Raw genomic sequence first — 16,253 nt, 5'->3', positions numbered from 1 at the left:
CTGACCTGATTTCTCCTCTCTTGATGTTCACAACTCCACATTAACTGCTGATAATGGGCCACATCTTCTGAGACTCAACAGACCTTGTCAACTCTGGCCCTCCCCTTGACTGAGACTCCCTCTTTAAACTTTCCTCTGGGACCCCAGATACAGACTAACTCGGCTACCCCACAGATATCTTTCCTCCCTGCTTCCAGCTCCCTTCCAGGTTCTCCATATTGCACACAGAAAAATCCTAAAACCTTCCAAGACACAATTTCTGTGTAAGGAAAGCTGTCATTCCTCTGCCCTACTCCCCTGAAAATTACTATATGTTACATAGGATATGTCCATTGATCCCCACATGCGGTCTGTTTCCCTTTTCATTGCTCAGTGGAGGCAGGGAGAGCCTTTTGTTTGAGACGTTATTCCCATCTATCTCCTTTCATGTGTCTGGATCCTTTGTAGAGAGTATCAGAGAGGTAGTCATGTTAGTAAGTAGCTTCGAGAACAACAAGAAGTCTTGTGGCACTTTAGACTAACAGATATTTTGGAGCATAAGCTTTCGTGGGCAAAGACCCGCTTCATCAGATGCATGAGCCACTGGGACCCCACTCTTTAAATACCCCTCTGAAACCACCCTCCCACTCCCACTCATGCATCTGATGAAGCTGGTCTTTGCCCACGAAAGCTTATGCTCCAAAATATCTGTTAGTCTATAAGGTGCCACAAGACTTCTTGTTGTTTTTGTAGAGAGTGGAACTCAACCCATCTCTCAATTGCTAAATTTTGTCTCAGAATTCTACCAGCAATATCGCTACATTGATTTGTCTTCTGTCCTCCCTTTGCTTCTCAGTACATTCTTGTGTGTCTTCTAGCTGGAGTATTGGAGCAAATGTATGCAGAAAATATGAATGACAACTTGCAACCTAGGGCCCTCTTCTTCCACAGGGCCATGATTCATCTTCTGCTCACACATTTCCCAGTTGGCCTGAGAAGTGTATGAGCTAATTGAAGAGTAGACTTTTAAGAACTGGCTGGGACCCTTGAGAGACAAGAAGCAAAAGGAGACCCACCAAAGCACAAAAACACACTGCCTAGCAGTACTATCACATTAGAGGGAAATCGAGCCACTGTAGTTATCATCCACCAATCACGCAAATACCTTCCAAGGGCAAGTCAGATGGGGAGAATCTCTTGCCTAAGAGAAACATAGTCTTCTTCACGAGCTGAATTTTGCCTATATTAAGTTTCTCATTGTTCCCCTTCTCCCAGGCATGGCTGCTGAAGTTCTTTGCTGGATATTTGAAGGACAGCTGGAATCGTCCTTTAATACCTTTCTAAAAATAATTTCAAAGAAAAAAGAAAGCAGGGGTCAGCTCAAAGAAAGGGACCCAAAAGATAACACAGGATCTGCTTACTGCAGTGTTAAACAGTCGTGTTCGTCCTGTAACACCTTAGAGACTAACACATTTATTACATCATGAGCGTGTGTGGATAAGATCTACTTCTCCAGATGAAGTGGGTCTTACCCATGAAAGGTCATGACCTAATCGTGTTAGTCTCTCCAGTGCTACAGGACTGCTTGTTATTTGTGAAGCTCCAGACTGCCACGGCTACCCCTCTGAGAGTACTGTTCATACTGCTTAAGCTGTTTTTGTAGCCTGGTAAATAAGTGTAACAATGGCTTATGCACATTTTGTGACTGAAGCTCCTTGCAGCCAAAGAAATATAAGACGGCCAGAAACCCAAGTGGGGACCCTGGAATTTCATCTCTCAAAGGGTCGTGATAAGACCTATAAAACTATGATTCAAAGAGACCTACTGACGTGGAGTTTGGAAACAACTCCATTAAGAGACCAAGCCAGAACCATCAACAGGTTCTGATATGTAAACATGTCTTATCCACTAACAAAAGAAATTTTAAATTCAAATCAACCTAGTCATAAGAGCAGGCCTGCTGGTGGCGTGCAGGAAGGGTCCAAAGGGGCAGTTGCCTTGAAGCCAAGGGCCGGGGACTCCAGGTGCCACTATCACAGCAGCATCAGCACCTGGAGCTCTGGACCCTTTAAAATCGCCACTGGAGTGACATTGCAGCATGCTCTGGGCAGCGCTGAGGGCTGACTGCCCCCAAGCTCCTCTCCTTTCAGGAATGTGGAGCCACCTCCTTTTGCCCAGGGGCCCAGCAAGTGTAACAACCACCCTGCATGAGAAATTTAACCAATTTAGCATTGGGACAACTTTCCAAGGGCAGATGTCAAAACAGGCAGATGATGAAACTTTACAGCTAATACCCAAGCTACCAACAGGTGGTAACAGAAGGTTTAAAAAAAATCAGACTTCAGTGGCTGTTAAGACTTAAAAAAAACAAACAAAAAACAATAAAAACCAGTCATACCAATAGAGGATGGGCATAAATCATTTTTTACATAAAAATTCATACAGAACAATTTTAATCCTTAAAACTATTGAAATGTTATCTGGAGGAGTCTCTACATTTGCTTCGTACAACTCAGAAAGATAAATAACCCTGAGAAATTGACATTAATACAGGCAGCATCAGACTGTGTCCTCTTGACAGAGCGAACCAAACCATTACTCTCTCAGAGAGATTCTCTGGAACATACTCAATCTTTATTTTAGGCCTAAAAGGATCTAGAAAAATCAGAAATGTTTTGAATTTCAAGGCACTGAGCAAGTGAACAAAATATGGAAAGCTAAAGATGACTCATTTGGGGATCATCCTCTGTTGATGAAGAAAGAGACTTTCATCATTAAATCGTAAGATGATACCTATTTCCACTAGAGGGCATCAGCAGAGCCTTCAATTTGGCTAGCAGCTGTGGAGTCTACAAATCCCAGGAAATGTCTGCAGCATGAGATTGCGAACTATTAACATCCTAGCTAACCTTTCGCCTTTGCAGAAAACCACCATCACTGTGGTGCTAGATTTTTCACCCTTTATTCAATCAAATGGGACTTACACAAATATTCCCTTAAAGTGTCAGGAAAAGCTGCAAAAATCTGTCCACAGAGTGGACCTCCAGAAAGTGGCAGCAGTGGAAATATGTCCTTGGACTCATCACCCACTTCCCTACTATACCTTCTGTCTTAGTCCACTACTGTCCAGAGTGGCACAGAAGACCAAAGAAGACAATATGATGTGGATTGCTGTCCACTGGACTATGAGTCAGCAGCTGTAAGAGCAAAAAGCAGTCAAGTAGCACTTTAAAGACTAGTTGTAAGAGCTGACATATCTGACATTCCAGGCCCTGTTGCATTTGCCCTCAAGGAGGGACAACTCACTCTCCAAATGTTCCCTCAGAAACTGAACACAAATTCCAGCGACTTTGAAGAGCTAAAGAAAATGTTCTGTGCAGGAAAACATTCTATTTTCCAGGAAGGAATCATCCTGGAAGATACTTCATTTGGAGCCTTTTTTAAGTTGTTCGTACAGAGAGATATTGCAGATAAACAGTTCACATTCCAGTAATTTTTTCTCCTCACAGTCTCCAGAACTGATGCCTGGTACCTACAGCGCAGACTTCATTAGTATTCTGTCCTTTGTCCCCAGATGGCTTCTTTGGCAGATCACATTCACATACTCATTGAAAGCAGTAGACCTAAAATGAGATGTTTGACAAGGAATTTGATGGGGATTTTCAAAAGTGCTTAGAGTTGGCCTAACTCTGCTCCTACTGAAGTGGAAGGTACAGTTCCTCAAAGTTCAATAGGAACAGTTAAGCCAGTATGGTATAGTTTTGACAATTCCACTCTTATTTTAGTACTGCAAACGCTCTCCTATCCATTAGTGAACTTGGCATACTTCCACAAGCCACTGTACCACATACTCCATAGGGACAGACTAATACAGAGGACGAATTAATCCCAAAAAGTTGCCCCCCCCCTTTCTTTTTTTAAAAATACCGAGTTCAAGAACACAAAGAGAAAAACAGCAACCCACACTGGATTTCAGGAGGAAATTCACGATACCTTGGAAAGGATGGAACAGTTCATAAAACTCTAGCTTCTCATTCTGTATTAATACCAGACCCAGCAACATAAAAGGCTTTAAAGGTGCCATTTCCAAATGGGTGGAATCTAGATTAAGAATGCATACAAAGGATTCATGCTTCAGAAGACAAAGTAGGGCACTCAAGAGCAGCAGGTTTCATGGGCGGAGACGTTATGTTACATGCTGAATTGGGTGGCAGGTCTCAGATGCAGCTTGTGCCAGAGAGGTACTCCTTGGGCTCCACCTTGATGTGTTTCATCTTTTCATGGTCTTCTAGCCCTGCTTGTTTCAAAATGTCCATGCAGTGAAGTCTGTGTTAAAGCCCACTTTTTAAAGCAGTCACACCAAGGTGTATCCCTAAACATTTTCCAGTGGAAAGTCATTTGGACTAAATTACTACAAATTATTGTTAGATGCAGCTGCACTTAAGACCAGGTGAACAGCTTTGGAGTTCGGTAGCTGGAAGGCACGTGCTCCATGAATAGTATGTGCACAGGAGACTACATTTTGCACAGCTTGATATGGTACCTTGTTTTTACACTTGAAACACCACAGATCCACTGTAATTTTATGTTCACTTGTGTGTGGTTACAGGAAGTCAGTTCATTCTTTCCACTTCTGCAGAATTCCTTCAGCTTTTCAAATACAACATTCATCCCTCACACTAAAAATGAAGCTACCCTCCTACCCTTGAGACCACGTTTTCAGCCCCCTAAGCCAATTGGAGTAACGTATCCCGTCATTTGGAGCTTAAAAATAACCTTTCTTACCAGTAGATTTTATGCAACTCATCTATATCATCAGTACTCAACCTCATTACACTGGGACTCCATGCTGACAAAAAAAAAATTACATAACCCCAGCAGGGGTGACTGAAGCCTGAGCATAGGGCCAACCCACTGCCTTGTGCAGGGGGAGTGAAGCCAAGCCCACGGCCACCTTTCACTGCTTTGAGGGGTGGGCCTATACCCTGAGCTGTGCCGCTCAGGGCTGAAGCCAGAATCTGAGCCTCATTGCCCAGCTTCCACCCCAGACCCCAACAAGTCTAACACAAGCCCTGGCAATCTGACTAAAAAAAGATTGTGACTCACTCTGGGGTCCCAACCCACAGTTTGAGAATGACTGATCTAGGTCAGTGTTTTTGAGCTGGGGGTTGCAACCTTTGGGGGTGAGTTCACAAGATGGGTTTGGGTGGGTTGCAAGCAGGACTGGCATTAAGAGGGGACAAGTGGGGCAATTGTCTGGGGCGCTGTGAAGCTAAGTTACAGGCTTCAGCCTTGAGTAATGGAGCTTGGGCATCAGACTCTAGAATAGGTTACAATAGTCATTAAAGGTTGAGAACTACTTCTCGATAGTATTGGTATAACTACAATTTTTCCACAGCTTGTCACAACTTGTATATGTGCCCACACACAAGCCCACCAAAAACAGTTATTCAACCTATCAGATTTTCTTGTCTCTGCTGAACCAAAGACCTCAACATATCTCTTTGTTAATTGGGGTAGGCAACTAAAATCTGGGTCAAAAAGTCTGTTGGTAATTTACTAGTTGCAAAGTTGATGTTCTAGTATAACATCTAGTTACTTTTTATTAGTGTGTGGTTGTTTAGCCACTGACATTTTAGGAAAAGCCGATGAGTCAGGCTCAGATGCAGAGCTCTCTTATAACTGAGGAATAAACTGTCTCTGAGCAATAAAAGGACCTGAATCATAAATGGCTCACTGGACAAGCTTATCTGAGGAAGGAAAAAGGTAAGAGTTTCAATAATACAGTAATGGGAGCCAATAAAAGTACACAGTTCTTTGAGGTTGCAAAATGAACTGGCCAGTAGGAATTACTGAAGTAATTCAGAATTAAATATTTGAGTACTTGTAGTTCAAATTAGTGTTTAATTTATTTAGCAAAGTTAACAGGGTAAAAGTTATATTTTTTATTACAGAGAAATAACACCCTTTAAAATAAATTTTGCACAAGTTGATTTACCATAAAAGGTGGTAAAAAGTTACTGTCTCTTCTCTAGCATCTACACGAACAAGAATGCAAAAGCAAAAGGTAAATGATGGAACTGATTCATCAGCCACTGAAGAAAAGTAAACATTTTTTTTCAGGACTCTGCAGTATATTGCAATGCTTTTATGAATTTGTCTTTGTTTTGCAGCCACCATAATGTTAGCTCATTTTTTATTATCAATTGCTAGTTTAAAATGTTTGGCTTTTTTTACTTCAGTGTTTTTCATGATATTATGGGTTATGATGTAGCATGTACACAATGTATATTAATTTATATATTTTTGAGGATTTCGAAAAGATTTTCAGCTTCCTACAGCAATATTGTTCATTTAAGTAAAATTCATTCTACTTATTTTGAACTATTTTGATCTTCTATCAAAAATAAAGTTAGCTAGAATGATTTGAAATGCACTCATTTGTTTGTTCATTAGATTTCATTTTAATGTTGGGATTTTATGCACTATTTGCATATTTTGTGAATTAGGGCAAGGTACTGAAATGACTTCTGACTCTCTAAAATTACCATACTGAGGCTCATTAACTTAACTATGCATGCAGTCATAACTGTTGCAGCCTTAGGCCCTATCATCACAAGTACAACCTGCATGCAAAGTAAACTCACAATCATACTATTGAAAGAAATAACTGATACCTCAAATTCTTAACTAGTACTTTTTTCCCCCCTCACCCTTTGAGTGGGCAGTTAAACAGCTGATCAGCTGAGAAGGGACAGACTTATTCTTTGGCTCAGGTACAAAATACTCAAAGTGCGCTTTCATCTTTCTGTATTCTGAGAAATAAGAGAAATGTACATGAAATGAAATCGTACTCTTTTCTTGCTGTGCTCCCTGCAAATATTGATTCACCTAAAGTCAATGATTTTGCTACTTAGTTTCACCAAGAAATGGGAATAAAACATTAGTTTGAATAACTTAAATCAGTGTGCCTCAAGTTGGCTTCCTAGGAATAAATAGCCTGACTTCCAAAGTGACCCACCAGCTGCACTTGCCGGTGACCTGAGTGGATTTGCAGGTGCACCCACATTCATATTTAGATTAAATCTAAGATATGAAGCATCCAGGTTTGAAAAATTATGTCAAAGTCCTCCCTGTCTCCAAAAAAGGGCACAGCTTTTAAGGCTACTTAAATTATTGTCAAATAAATCAATTTATGAAGTTAGCTACTCAGTTGTTGTTGTTTTGTTAGCTAAAAAGGCATAAAAATGGACTCCTAGCAGTCTAAAACTGCAACTTTTTGAGGACTGCTGCTTTTAGAATTGCCTATTTGAATGAAAATTTAGTTTTGTGCAACAGCTTAAATTAAAGCAAATAGAGGAGAAGAAAAACAAAGGACCCTTGCTTTATTACACAGAAACATGTTTGTAAAAAAATCTTGTGTCGGTAGCTTTAGAAATCTCTTCTTTGAAAATAAAAAATACTTTTGATTGCATCATCTTTTTTAATAATGTTTTTTCAGCAAAATCTAATCCTAGAACAAGTTTTAAAAACTGTGTAACAGTATGTGGATTTGGAAATATTCTGATGAACTTTGAAATAAAACAGTGACCTTAAGTTTTAAATCTAAATATGGTTTCAACTTACGTAAGTAGTTACAGAAGTGTTAAAAATCTTAGGTTTCTTTGCTTTTTTTCTCCCCAGAGTTTACAGATACACAGACTTTAAGCACCAGAGTTGCAGTTAGATTAATATCCAAGTCTCAACTTTGCAGGCTAGAGAACTGCAAGGAGTAGAATACTGCAGAGTTCATTACTTAGGCCAGGTCTACACTAGGCCAAAAAAAAAAAACAATCTAAGATACGCAATTCCAGCTATGACAATTGTGTAGCAGGAATCGATGTATCCTAGATTGATTTTTCTGGCCATCCCCACAGCGGGAGGTCAATGGGAGAGCTGCTCCTGTTGACCTCTCTTTTAGTCCTTGTGACAATGAGGAGTACCAGGGCTGAGTGTAGAGCCCTGATGGTTTGGTTCTGCATGTCCCCACTTGCGTGCTAATCAAACCTCAGATCAACCCTGAAGGAGTTGATCTTCTGGTAAGCATCGACATACCCTTAGGCCGGCTACCCCTTCCTCTACTGTGACAATGTACTCTTCACATTCAGGCAAACTGAAGACTACATTAAAAAGTGTATGGTAGCATTGTACCACTAACGGATTTAATCATTTCTAGATCAATAAAATTTCTGTAATAAAATTTATTGATGGTCTTTGTAACATCCTCTCTATTAGGTATAAAATAAATAAAAGTGCCATGTGGAAATAACATCCTTGTGTTTCATGCTTAGGCTGCAATCCTCCAGCTGGTGTGAGCAGAACCCATCAACTTCAGTGAAGCTCTGTCCAGGTGCAGGGATCTAGATTTAAATTCAAAATTGCTCTTTTTACCATCTAAAAGAATTGATTAGTTCCCTCACTTCATATTTGGTAACTCTCTTCTAACAGCATTATAGTTATTTCATTGTCGTTTGTATTACAGTAACATAAAAGGCCCCAGTGAAGTTCAGGATACCCGGTTCTAGACACTGTATAAACATATAAGATGCATTTATACGAGCAAGTTCTTTCGAAAGGTCGCATGGAATGTCTAACACACACACAAAGCGATCTTTGAAAGTAAATCGAAAGAATGCAGCGCTCCGTTCGAAAGCGCTCTGCCACTCCTGTGCCAGGAACAGTGCCCCCTTTCAAAAGCTTCTTTTAAAAGAAAACGTGTAGATGCTCCACAAGGCCCTTCTGTCAAAAGAGCAGTCCTCCTGGGGCCTGATTTTTTGATCCACGGCTCAATCTTTTGAACAAGTGGGGGCAGTGATGCTGTCTTTGGAAAGAAGCTCTTTTGGAAGAGATCTCCCGGAAGGGCTTCTTTCGAAAGATCTCTGTAGTGTAGACATAGCCGTACAGTCGCTGCACTGTGAAACTTTCCACTCCAACTAAACCAAGGGAGGACCATGAGGCACAGAAGGGAAACAGATTTACCAGTTTATAGAATTGGTCCACGTTGGCGCCTGGCTCACTGATGGGGGAGGCAATTGCCCCCAGCCTAGTATGTCAAAGAGACCCGGACCTCCAGCTGCTGCTACTTGGGAGTGGCTGGAGCGCTAAGCCCCTTTGAAATGCTGCTCTTGGGGTCCCCTTAGTCAGTGAATGCAGGCTATTTCACAGAGCAGTATAGATACCTGAGTTTTCATTTCACAGAAAATTATGATTTTTGAGTGCTCTCACAGGCTGAACTTCATGAAAACATGATTTACTGTTTCAAAATTGCTTTGTGATAGCGCAGATGCCTCACACCGGCCCATAGGGATCAATAGAGCCTTATGGAAGCTGTGCAAGAGGTAGGAAATCAGAGAGAGGCGATGATGAGCTTCCAGTCAGGGCGAGGACAGTCCATTGGATAAGAGAGGCTGTAAAGCAGAGCAGCTTCAGTTACTCCCTACAGTAGGAGTCTGCAACCAAAATAGGGAGAAGAGCCATTTTTTCAAATTCAGTTACAAAATCAATACTTCAAGAGCTGCAGTGCATGTGCATAGAAGAGTCCTTAATAAATAACATCAAACTGCTTTTTGTCACCCCGGTTTTAAGAACAGCGAGCACATAGATTTGTACCAGTTAGAAAGTTAAATTACACCCATCTCCAGGCTTTACCTGCTCCAGCCTCCACATCCGTCCTCCATCCCCAAGCTTTACCCCATCCCGCAAACTACCCCCAGCTCCCAGTGTAACTCTGATCACCCCCAAACCAACCCCCACCTCCAGGCTTAACCCCTTCAAAGAGCCCTTAAACTAAACACCTCAGTGGCATGGGGGGAGAGGTGGTTGTGAGAGGCAGGTAAATCCTGGGTAACAAGGGTGGGTGGGTTTGGGGCTGATAGGGAAGTGACTGATTTCAGCCGGGAGAAGCTGAAAGCCCAGGTGGACACCCTGCAGCACCCCAATGTAGGAGGGAGTCACTGTGCCGGGTACATACCCTGAGCTGGATGCAGCCACGGCAAGCCACGCAGTCCAGCACTGGTTTGAGCACAGTAGGGGCTTCAAGCAGCCCCTTCCATTGGACAGTAGCTCCCGCATGACTGGGAGGCAGAGCCCTCTTGCCCTCCCTCTGCTGGCTGGTAGCTGTCCAGTCTCCTCCTCCTCTTCTCCAGCATGGCTCTGGCAGGGCAGGCTCAGCTGTCCCTTCCCTCACATAAAGCTCCCTGCCCTGCCTGGGACTCAGCAGCAATTTTATAGGGTCCGTAGCTCCAAAGCAGCTGCAGCAGTGACTGGGAGCCTCAGGCCCTTTTAAAATGGCCACGCCCCAGGGCATTGCTACCTAGGCCCAGCCTGTCATGAGGCCTGACCCTGATGGAGCAGAAGGGGAGAAGTCTAGGGTGAGTATACATGCTATGTATAGTGCAAATCAAGCTGAGAAACAGGATCAATGAGTTTGTGAATTTATGTTTAGGTTAATGAAGATGTGTGTTTGTGTTATGAATGTTACATTGTTTTATATGTACTAAGTTCAAGATTGAAGAATGTGGTCACTGGCTGCACACAGCTAATCATCTTATGCAGGGTGCAACACTTAATAATTTTCTAATTGTAGGATACTGAGGTTGGGATATTTTTAAATCTATATTAAGGAATTGTGTTAAAGGGTTTGTTTCCAGGGTTTTAGACTTTGATTGATTACACTGAAGCCAGGTATCATCAATGTGCCACTACAATAAAAGACACGGTTTGTTTTGGAAAAGCGCTGCTTGTGTAGCAACCAGCTGTATCTTTAAGTTGTTTCTGAGTCCTCCCCAAGGTAAACAGTGTAACATACTCTGGTGAGTTTTCTTACAGGGTCCCGCCAGTAATCCTGAGTAATTCCTCTAAGGCCAGACCCTTTTATCCTGAAGAAAGAGTAATTGGTTAGGGGGCTACTCTGTAGCAAACGTTGGCAGGAGGGGAGTGAAGTAGTGGGAGGGGACAATAGATGAGCTATTCTGGTGATACTGTGGGTCTGGTTTTGGGGTAATACCATCATGGGCACACTGTGCTTTTAGGTGTTAGCTGGAGCAGAGCTAGCAGCAATATAAAACCAGAACTATGAATTACAACTCCCTGCTGCCATGTAGAGAAGCTGAAGAAGGAAGTCTATGAGTGAACAAGGTTAGTGTGGTGTCCTGATCACTGACACATCTTTTTTGAAGCCAATTCACCCATGCTTTGATCAGAAGTTAGATTAATGTACATGGTTGGGAGTGTAATCCTAAACCCCTAGGAGAATATAGAGGGTGGTCACATGACTTAGGTATGATCCATATCTTATACAGAGTTACAAAATGGAGTCTGAATTGGGCTGAGTCATTCTGACAGTACATTTTTCATGATCTTTTGGTTTACCTCAGAGACTCCTAAGGGGTTTCCCCATAGGGGCACTGTTACATAAGATTTTCCTACCACAAGGGAAATATAAGGCCAGCATCGATCTTTCTGTGGGGGCTGTTCATCAAGTGGCAGTATGGCGTGGGTTTTGATCTCAAGAACAATGGACACCACAAGACTCCAGTTAACATCTGCTGTTCGCTGCCTCGAGATCCCCTGTCACCAATAGCCACTGGATGGCATCGTCGTATTAACAACTCACCATCAAGGGATTGCCCTAATGTTCCTCCCGAGGACTTTAAACTAGTCCAAAGGTTATAGGTCCTAGGCAACCAGCAGGAACTGTGAAGAAGGTCAATATAAATGTGTTATATTCAGATATAGGTTTTTGAGAACTGACTCCTGTAGTTGTTAAGATTTGTATTGGTTTATTGTCTATTTCTTTCTTTGCCTATTCATCCCACAATATTGAAAGTTATCCCTGAATAAACCATTCCTTGTTCGATTTACATATTATCATTTCACTTGCTTTATTTATTTACTTGGATAGTGGTTGCCAGGTGATAGATACTAGTATGCGGTAACATTCGGGCTAGAGGACTGTTTTTGTTAAGGGTCCTATGCAGCCTTGTCCAGTTTAAACCCAGTTCCCTTTTCCCACTTAACAACATGCAAATTAGTCTTCTGTGCCACAACAGAAACCAAAACTGAACATTTTATAATCTCAACGTTATGTTTCACAATGCAAAAGTCTTTCCAAGCAAACACTGGCACACTGAACCACCTCCATCTACTACTTTCACAAGTGTTTAAATTACACTTGGTTACCTTACTAAAAAGACTAAGTTTAACTTCCATGATTTGACCCCTGACTTGATTCACAACTTTCTCTCTCCTTCCCTTCTCTCCTCCTCCCAAGTTATGTCAAGCACCTGTCTTATCTGTAAATAGCAGCAGAAAAGTTAACTGATCATTCTTTTTGCACTGCGTTTCTTTTTCATGGCAGGTGAAGAGGCGTGTTTCTGAGCAATAAAACTAACAGTGAAATAACTCATGACAAAAAAGAATTAGAAGTTACTGTTCCACTGGGAAGGTGAGGTAAAGTCACTACAAAAAAAGAACTTACTGCTTTTTTCTGTGAGATAATTGCTTTTAAGAGCCAAATATTCAAACCTAGATCTTAAAAATAAGTTCTTAAATAAATTCAGCATGCCCTTCTCTTGAGCATTTGCTACTCCTAATTTACAAACTATTTTGTGGCTTTTCCTTTATATTAAGGGCTCTTTTAAGAGGGATTTGTATAATATAGTCCTTTATCCTATATTTAGCAAAACAAGCTTCTATCTCAACATTCTCTAAACAGGGAGGTAAATTAACCAGAAGGGAATCTTCTTGTAGCACATTTACTTTAATGGACCATAAAGGTGCATAATGAAGCTTGAGCATGAAACAGTTTCATGCTGTCCAGTAAATTCAGAAGATGTTAAAGAGCTGTTTTTGAAAACATTCCAAGAAAGGAAAAAAATATACATATGGAAAATAGTGAACTGCCCACTTGACTTTAAAGGAAAAAATTATTCCACTAGAATTATGTAAACTTAACTTGTTGGCAGATTATTTATTCTATACAAACACCCATCTTCACAAAGTTTATGTATTACAAATCCACCCATCAACATAGACGCTGACTTCAATGGATGTTGCCCTCTTTTCTTCGAAGTGCTCACAACTTCTGAGTGCTCTTAAGTTTTTCATAGGGGAAGTGTTCCCATCATGGAAATACCTTCCTTTGCTGCAAGCATGCTTCAGTTTTTAAATGCTCCTACTCTGCTTGCTTTGCTAATGAAGTTCTTCAAGAGGTCATGGTCCATTTCTGCAAAGCCTGTAGTTTGTGTTACTACAGTCAGGTGGTTTATACAAAACCTGAAGCAAAATTCTTCTAAATCCTAGGAACAAAATAAGATTATGAATTAAATAAAATATTACAAATATAAGAGAGTATTCTTATAGTGCTGTTTATACTATGAATGCTTTCAAAAGACAAATAATACCTAGAAAAAAACATTACTAAAGCAAGGCCAGAAACTTGTCAAGGCAGCTGCTATTCTTTTGATGGGCTTTAAAGCAGACAATGACATGCAACTATCCTTCTGCCTAAAACCATCCCCAGCAGGGGCTTCGCAGGTAAGCCTGAACCCCAAACCCCTCCCCCCCACACACACACACTGAGACTCCCAGTTCTGAGCACCACCCTGCCTCCCAAAGACTTCATCCTTAGCCTCACCACAAAACTCATACCCCTACCCAAAACATGTACCCCCTCCTACGCCCACCTCAAAACAGTATCTTCTCCTGCAGCCCCACTCAGAACCCCTGTATCCTAAATCTGTCCCTGCCCTGACCCCTAAACCCCAACCCCAGCTTAAAACCTGTATCCCCACTCGGAGCTCTCACACTTCTGCACCACAACCCGCTGCCTCAGGCCTCAGCCTTTTCCTGCACTCAAAACCCGAGCCCTCTCCCACCACATGGGTTTTGTCATTTGCAACACGTCACCTTCACATTAGTGCATAAGAAAATTCATTCTGCTCAGAGGTGTGAAAAAATTAGAGGGAATACTGTCTGTGACCCAGTCTCTGTCTCCTCTGCATCACAGTCTATCCTCTGGCTGATCAGCGTGAAGCAGCCAAGAGAGGTAGGTTCAAGTAGCACTGCCTCAAAGCCAAGAGAAGGGCTCTGGCCATTAGGTGCTCGTGTTGCCCCCCACATCCTTACTGCTAACTCTAGCTCTGGTGCACTACGTGCACACACGGCTAAGTGGAATACACATCTGAATCACTCCTTGAAGCAGCACAATTAAAGTAACTGTTTCTCTTCACTCTCGTTCATGGGGTTGCTTTTGGAACGTTTGTGAATCTGAAGTTTCTGAATTTTAGTACAAATGACAGATACTGAAAATGTGTGATTAGCTCTATATTTCTGCTTGAAGGTAGCAACAATATTAACATGCAAAAGGTACAATCAAATAGAAATGCTCTAGACTATTATTTGTACACTCAAAAAGTATTTGTGGGCATTTGATGTAAGGGCCTTCCTTAAGTAGCTGGGCAAGTTGAAATCATATATATTATTTGTGCTTTGAGTGTCTGTCTGGGCCTTACTAGATAGCCCAAGGAGGTCATACCCTGTGTAAGGGTCTACCTGGAAGGTGGCAGAGGACTGTCCAAACAGCTAACCCATTGGCAGTGAAGACGTGGCATATTGGCAAAACATGGTCTGAAGGTGATGGAAAACTCAAAAGGTGGATAAGTAGCACTTGCCAAGTTATGTAATAAATCAGGGATGGGCAAAATCCAGCCCCCAGGACAGATCTGGCTCATCAAGCCTTTTAATCTGGCCCACGACTGGGGGTAAAGCTTTCTGCATTCCCCCTGCTCCCAACAAAATCTCCCAGCTCCTACTGGCCAGAAACCAGCCAATTGAAGCTGAGAGCATTTGCTGGGATGGAGGATGTGGAGGGGGGGGTGGAGTGCAGCATAATTTCTCCACTCCCATTGGTCACAAACCAGCCAACAGGAGTGGAGACATTTTGCTGAAGGTAGAGGCAGCACCAGAAGCCTCTCCACAATTGCAGAGACCCAGGCAGCGTGGTGCTGCTTGCAGGAACAAAGCCTGACTTAGCACGCTGCTGGCTGGGTGCTGCTTAGGCAAGCGCCTCCCAGCCAAAGTCGTCTTCTGGTACCTCACTCCACCCTCCTCCCACACTCTGCATATCCTCTTGCACCTCTCCTGCAGGCCAGAATCTCTCCTGCACCTCTACCCCAATCTCCTGCCCCAGGTCACAACCCAAATCCTCTACACCTTCCCTGGTACCTCTGCCCAAGGTCACAACTCCCTCTCTCAGACCCTGCACTGCTCATACATGCCTCCTCTATGCCTGAATCCTCTCTTGCACCTATATCCCCCCCCAAACTCTGAACCACAATACACAGGCCCAGGTCACATTCTAAACTCCTTTTCAGACCCCCACCCTCTCCTGCACCCCAGTCCCTAACCCGAGATCCCTTCTGCACCCAACCTCCATTCAAGAAACTGCACCTCTCCCATAGAAGAGTGCAGCCGTTGGCCACTTACCAAAATTTAGGAGTGGCCCCCTTCATCAAAAATCACTGCCCAGCCCTGTACTAAGTGGTGATGTGAAGCTTAGCTACTTCATGCCAGAGCAGATGAGGAGACTGGAAAAATTCAAAGAGGAGAATGGCCCCATCGAGTCAGCAGGCAAGGAAGATGACATTAACAGCTGCATTTTGTAGGGACCGAAAGGGGAAACATGCATGCTTTGTGAAGCCAAAGAAGGTGATTATCATATTCATGTGTGATAGTTTGTTTGATAGTCCCATGTCTGAGAAAAACAATGATTTCAGTAAGGAACTTTAGTACACACAAAAGTTTTCCATACCTCAGCTTCATATTTGACTGCAGCTGAAAGAAGAGCAAATGCATTCTCCTCACATATGCCTTGTTTGATAGTTTGCTGACAAAGCTTTTTCAATCTATTTTCTCTATAGAATGTTGCCAAATCTAGCAGCCCTGTTGAAAAGTAGGTTGAAAATTCACAGCTAACGTTGTCTTAATACAAGCCACATAAACTGTATTTCCGATTTATCAGTTTGTTTCTCTATGATTCTTTGACATATTCTTGTACCAAAATTCCAAAAAGTGTATCTGCAAATTGAAGTGCCTTATTAGCACACAAGCTCTCCCTCTCTTTTGTAGTTGGCATCGCATTTTAACAAGAATTATTTAGTGAACTCTCTCTTCAACCTTCAGTTATCATCTGAGCCAGCTCCCTTCCCATTTGTGATCAAATAATGTCTGTGGTA

General features: G+C 42.3%; 2 protein-coding genes across 7 annotated transcripts in view; one reads left to right on the top strand and one right to left on the bottom strand.

The window, feature by feature from the left end:
• Positions 1 to 10,138, top strand: part of RB1 (RB transcriptional corepressor 1) — a 193,386-nt gene extending 183,248 nt beyond the window's left edge. The window contains exon 26 of one of the 2 annotated variants that reach the window (XM_074987922.1): positions 6,015 to 10,138. In XM_074987922.1, the coding sequence (XP_074844023.1) occupies positions 6,015 to 6,088 (74 nt within the window). In that variant the 3' untranslated portion in view covers positions 6,089 to 10,138. The remainder of the gene's footprint in view (positions 1 to 6,014) is intronic. The other variant, XM_074987914.1, reaches the window with a different exon arrangement.
• A 1,725-nt stretch (positions 10,139 to 11,863) lies between these two features.
• RCBTB2 (RCC1 and BTB domain containing protein 2) overlaps positions 11,864 to 16,253 on the bottom strand; it is a 44,411-nt gene continuing 40,021 nt past the window's right edge. For all 5 annotated transcript variants that reach the window (XM_074987871.1, XM_074987860.1, XM_074987889.1 and 2 more), the window contains 2 exons: positions 15,830 to 15,960; positions 11,864 to 13,316 (listed from right to left, as the gene is read on the bottom strand). In XM_074987871.1, the coding sequence (XP_074843972.1) occupies positions 13,176 to 13,316; positions 15,830 to 15,960 (272 nt within the window). In that variant the 3' untranslated portion in view covers positions 11,864 to 13,175. The remainder of the gene's footprint in view (positions 13,317 to 15,829; positions 15,961 to 16,253) is intronic.

The sequence above is a fragment of the Carettochelys insculpta genome, chromosome 1 (assembly GCF_033958435.1).
Source record: "Carettochelys insculpta isolate YL-2023 chromosome 1, ASM3395843v1, whole genome shotgun sequence".
In the NCBI taxonomy this organism is placed as follows: Eukaryota; Metazoa; Chordata; order Testudines; family Carettochelyidae; genus Carettochelys; species Carettochelys insculpta.
The sequence above is the reverse complement of the archived record's forward strand: the minus strand, read 5'-3'. Positions and strand labels throughout refer to the sequence as shown.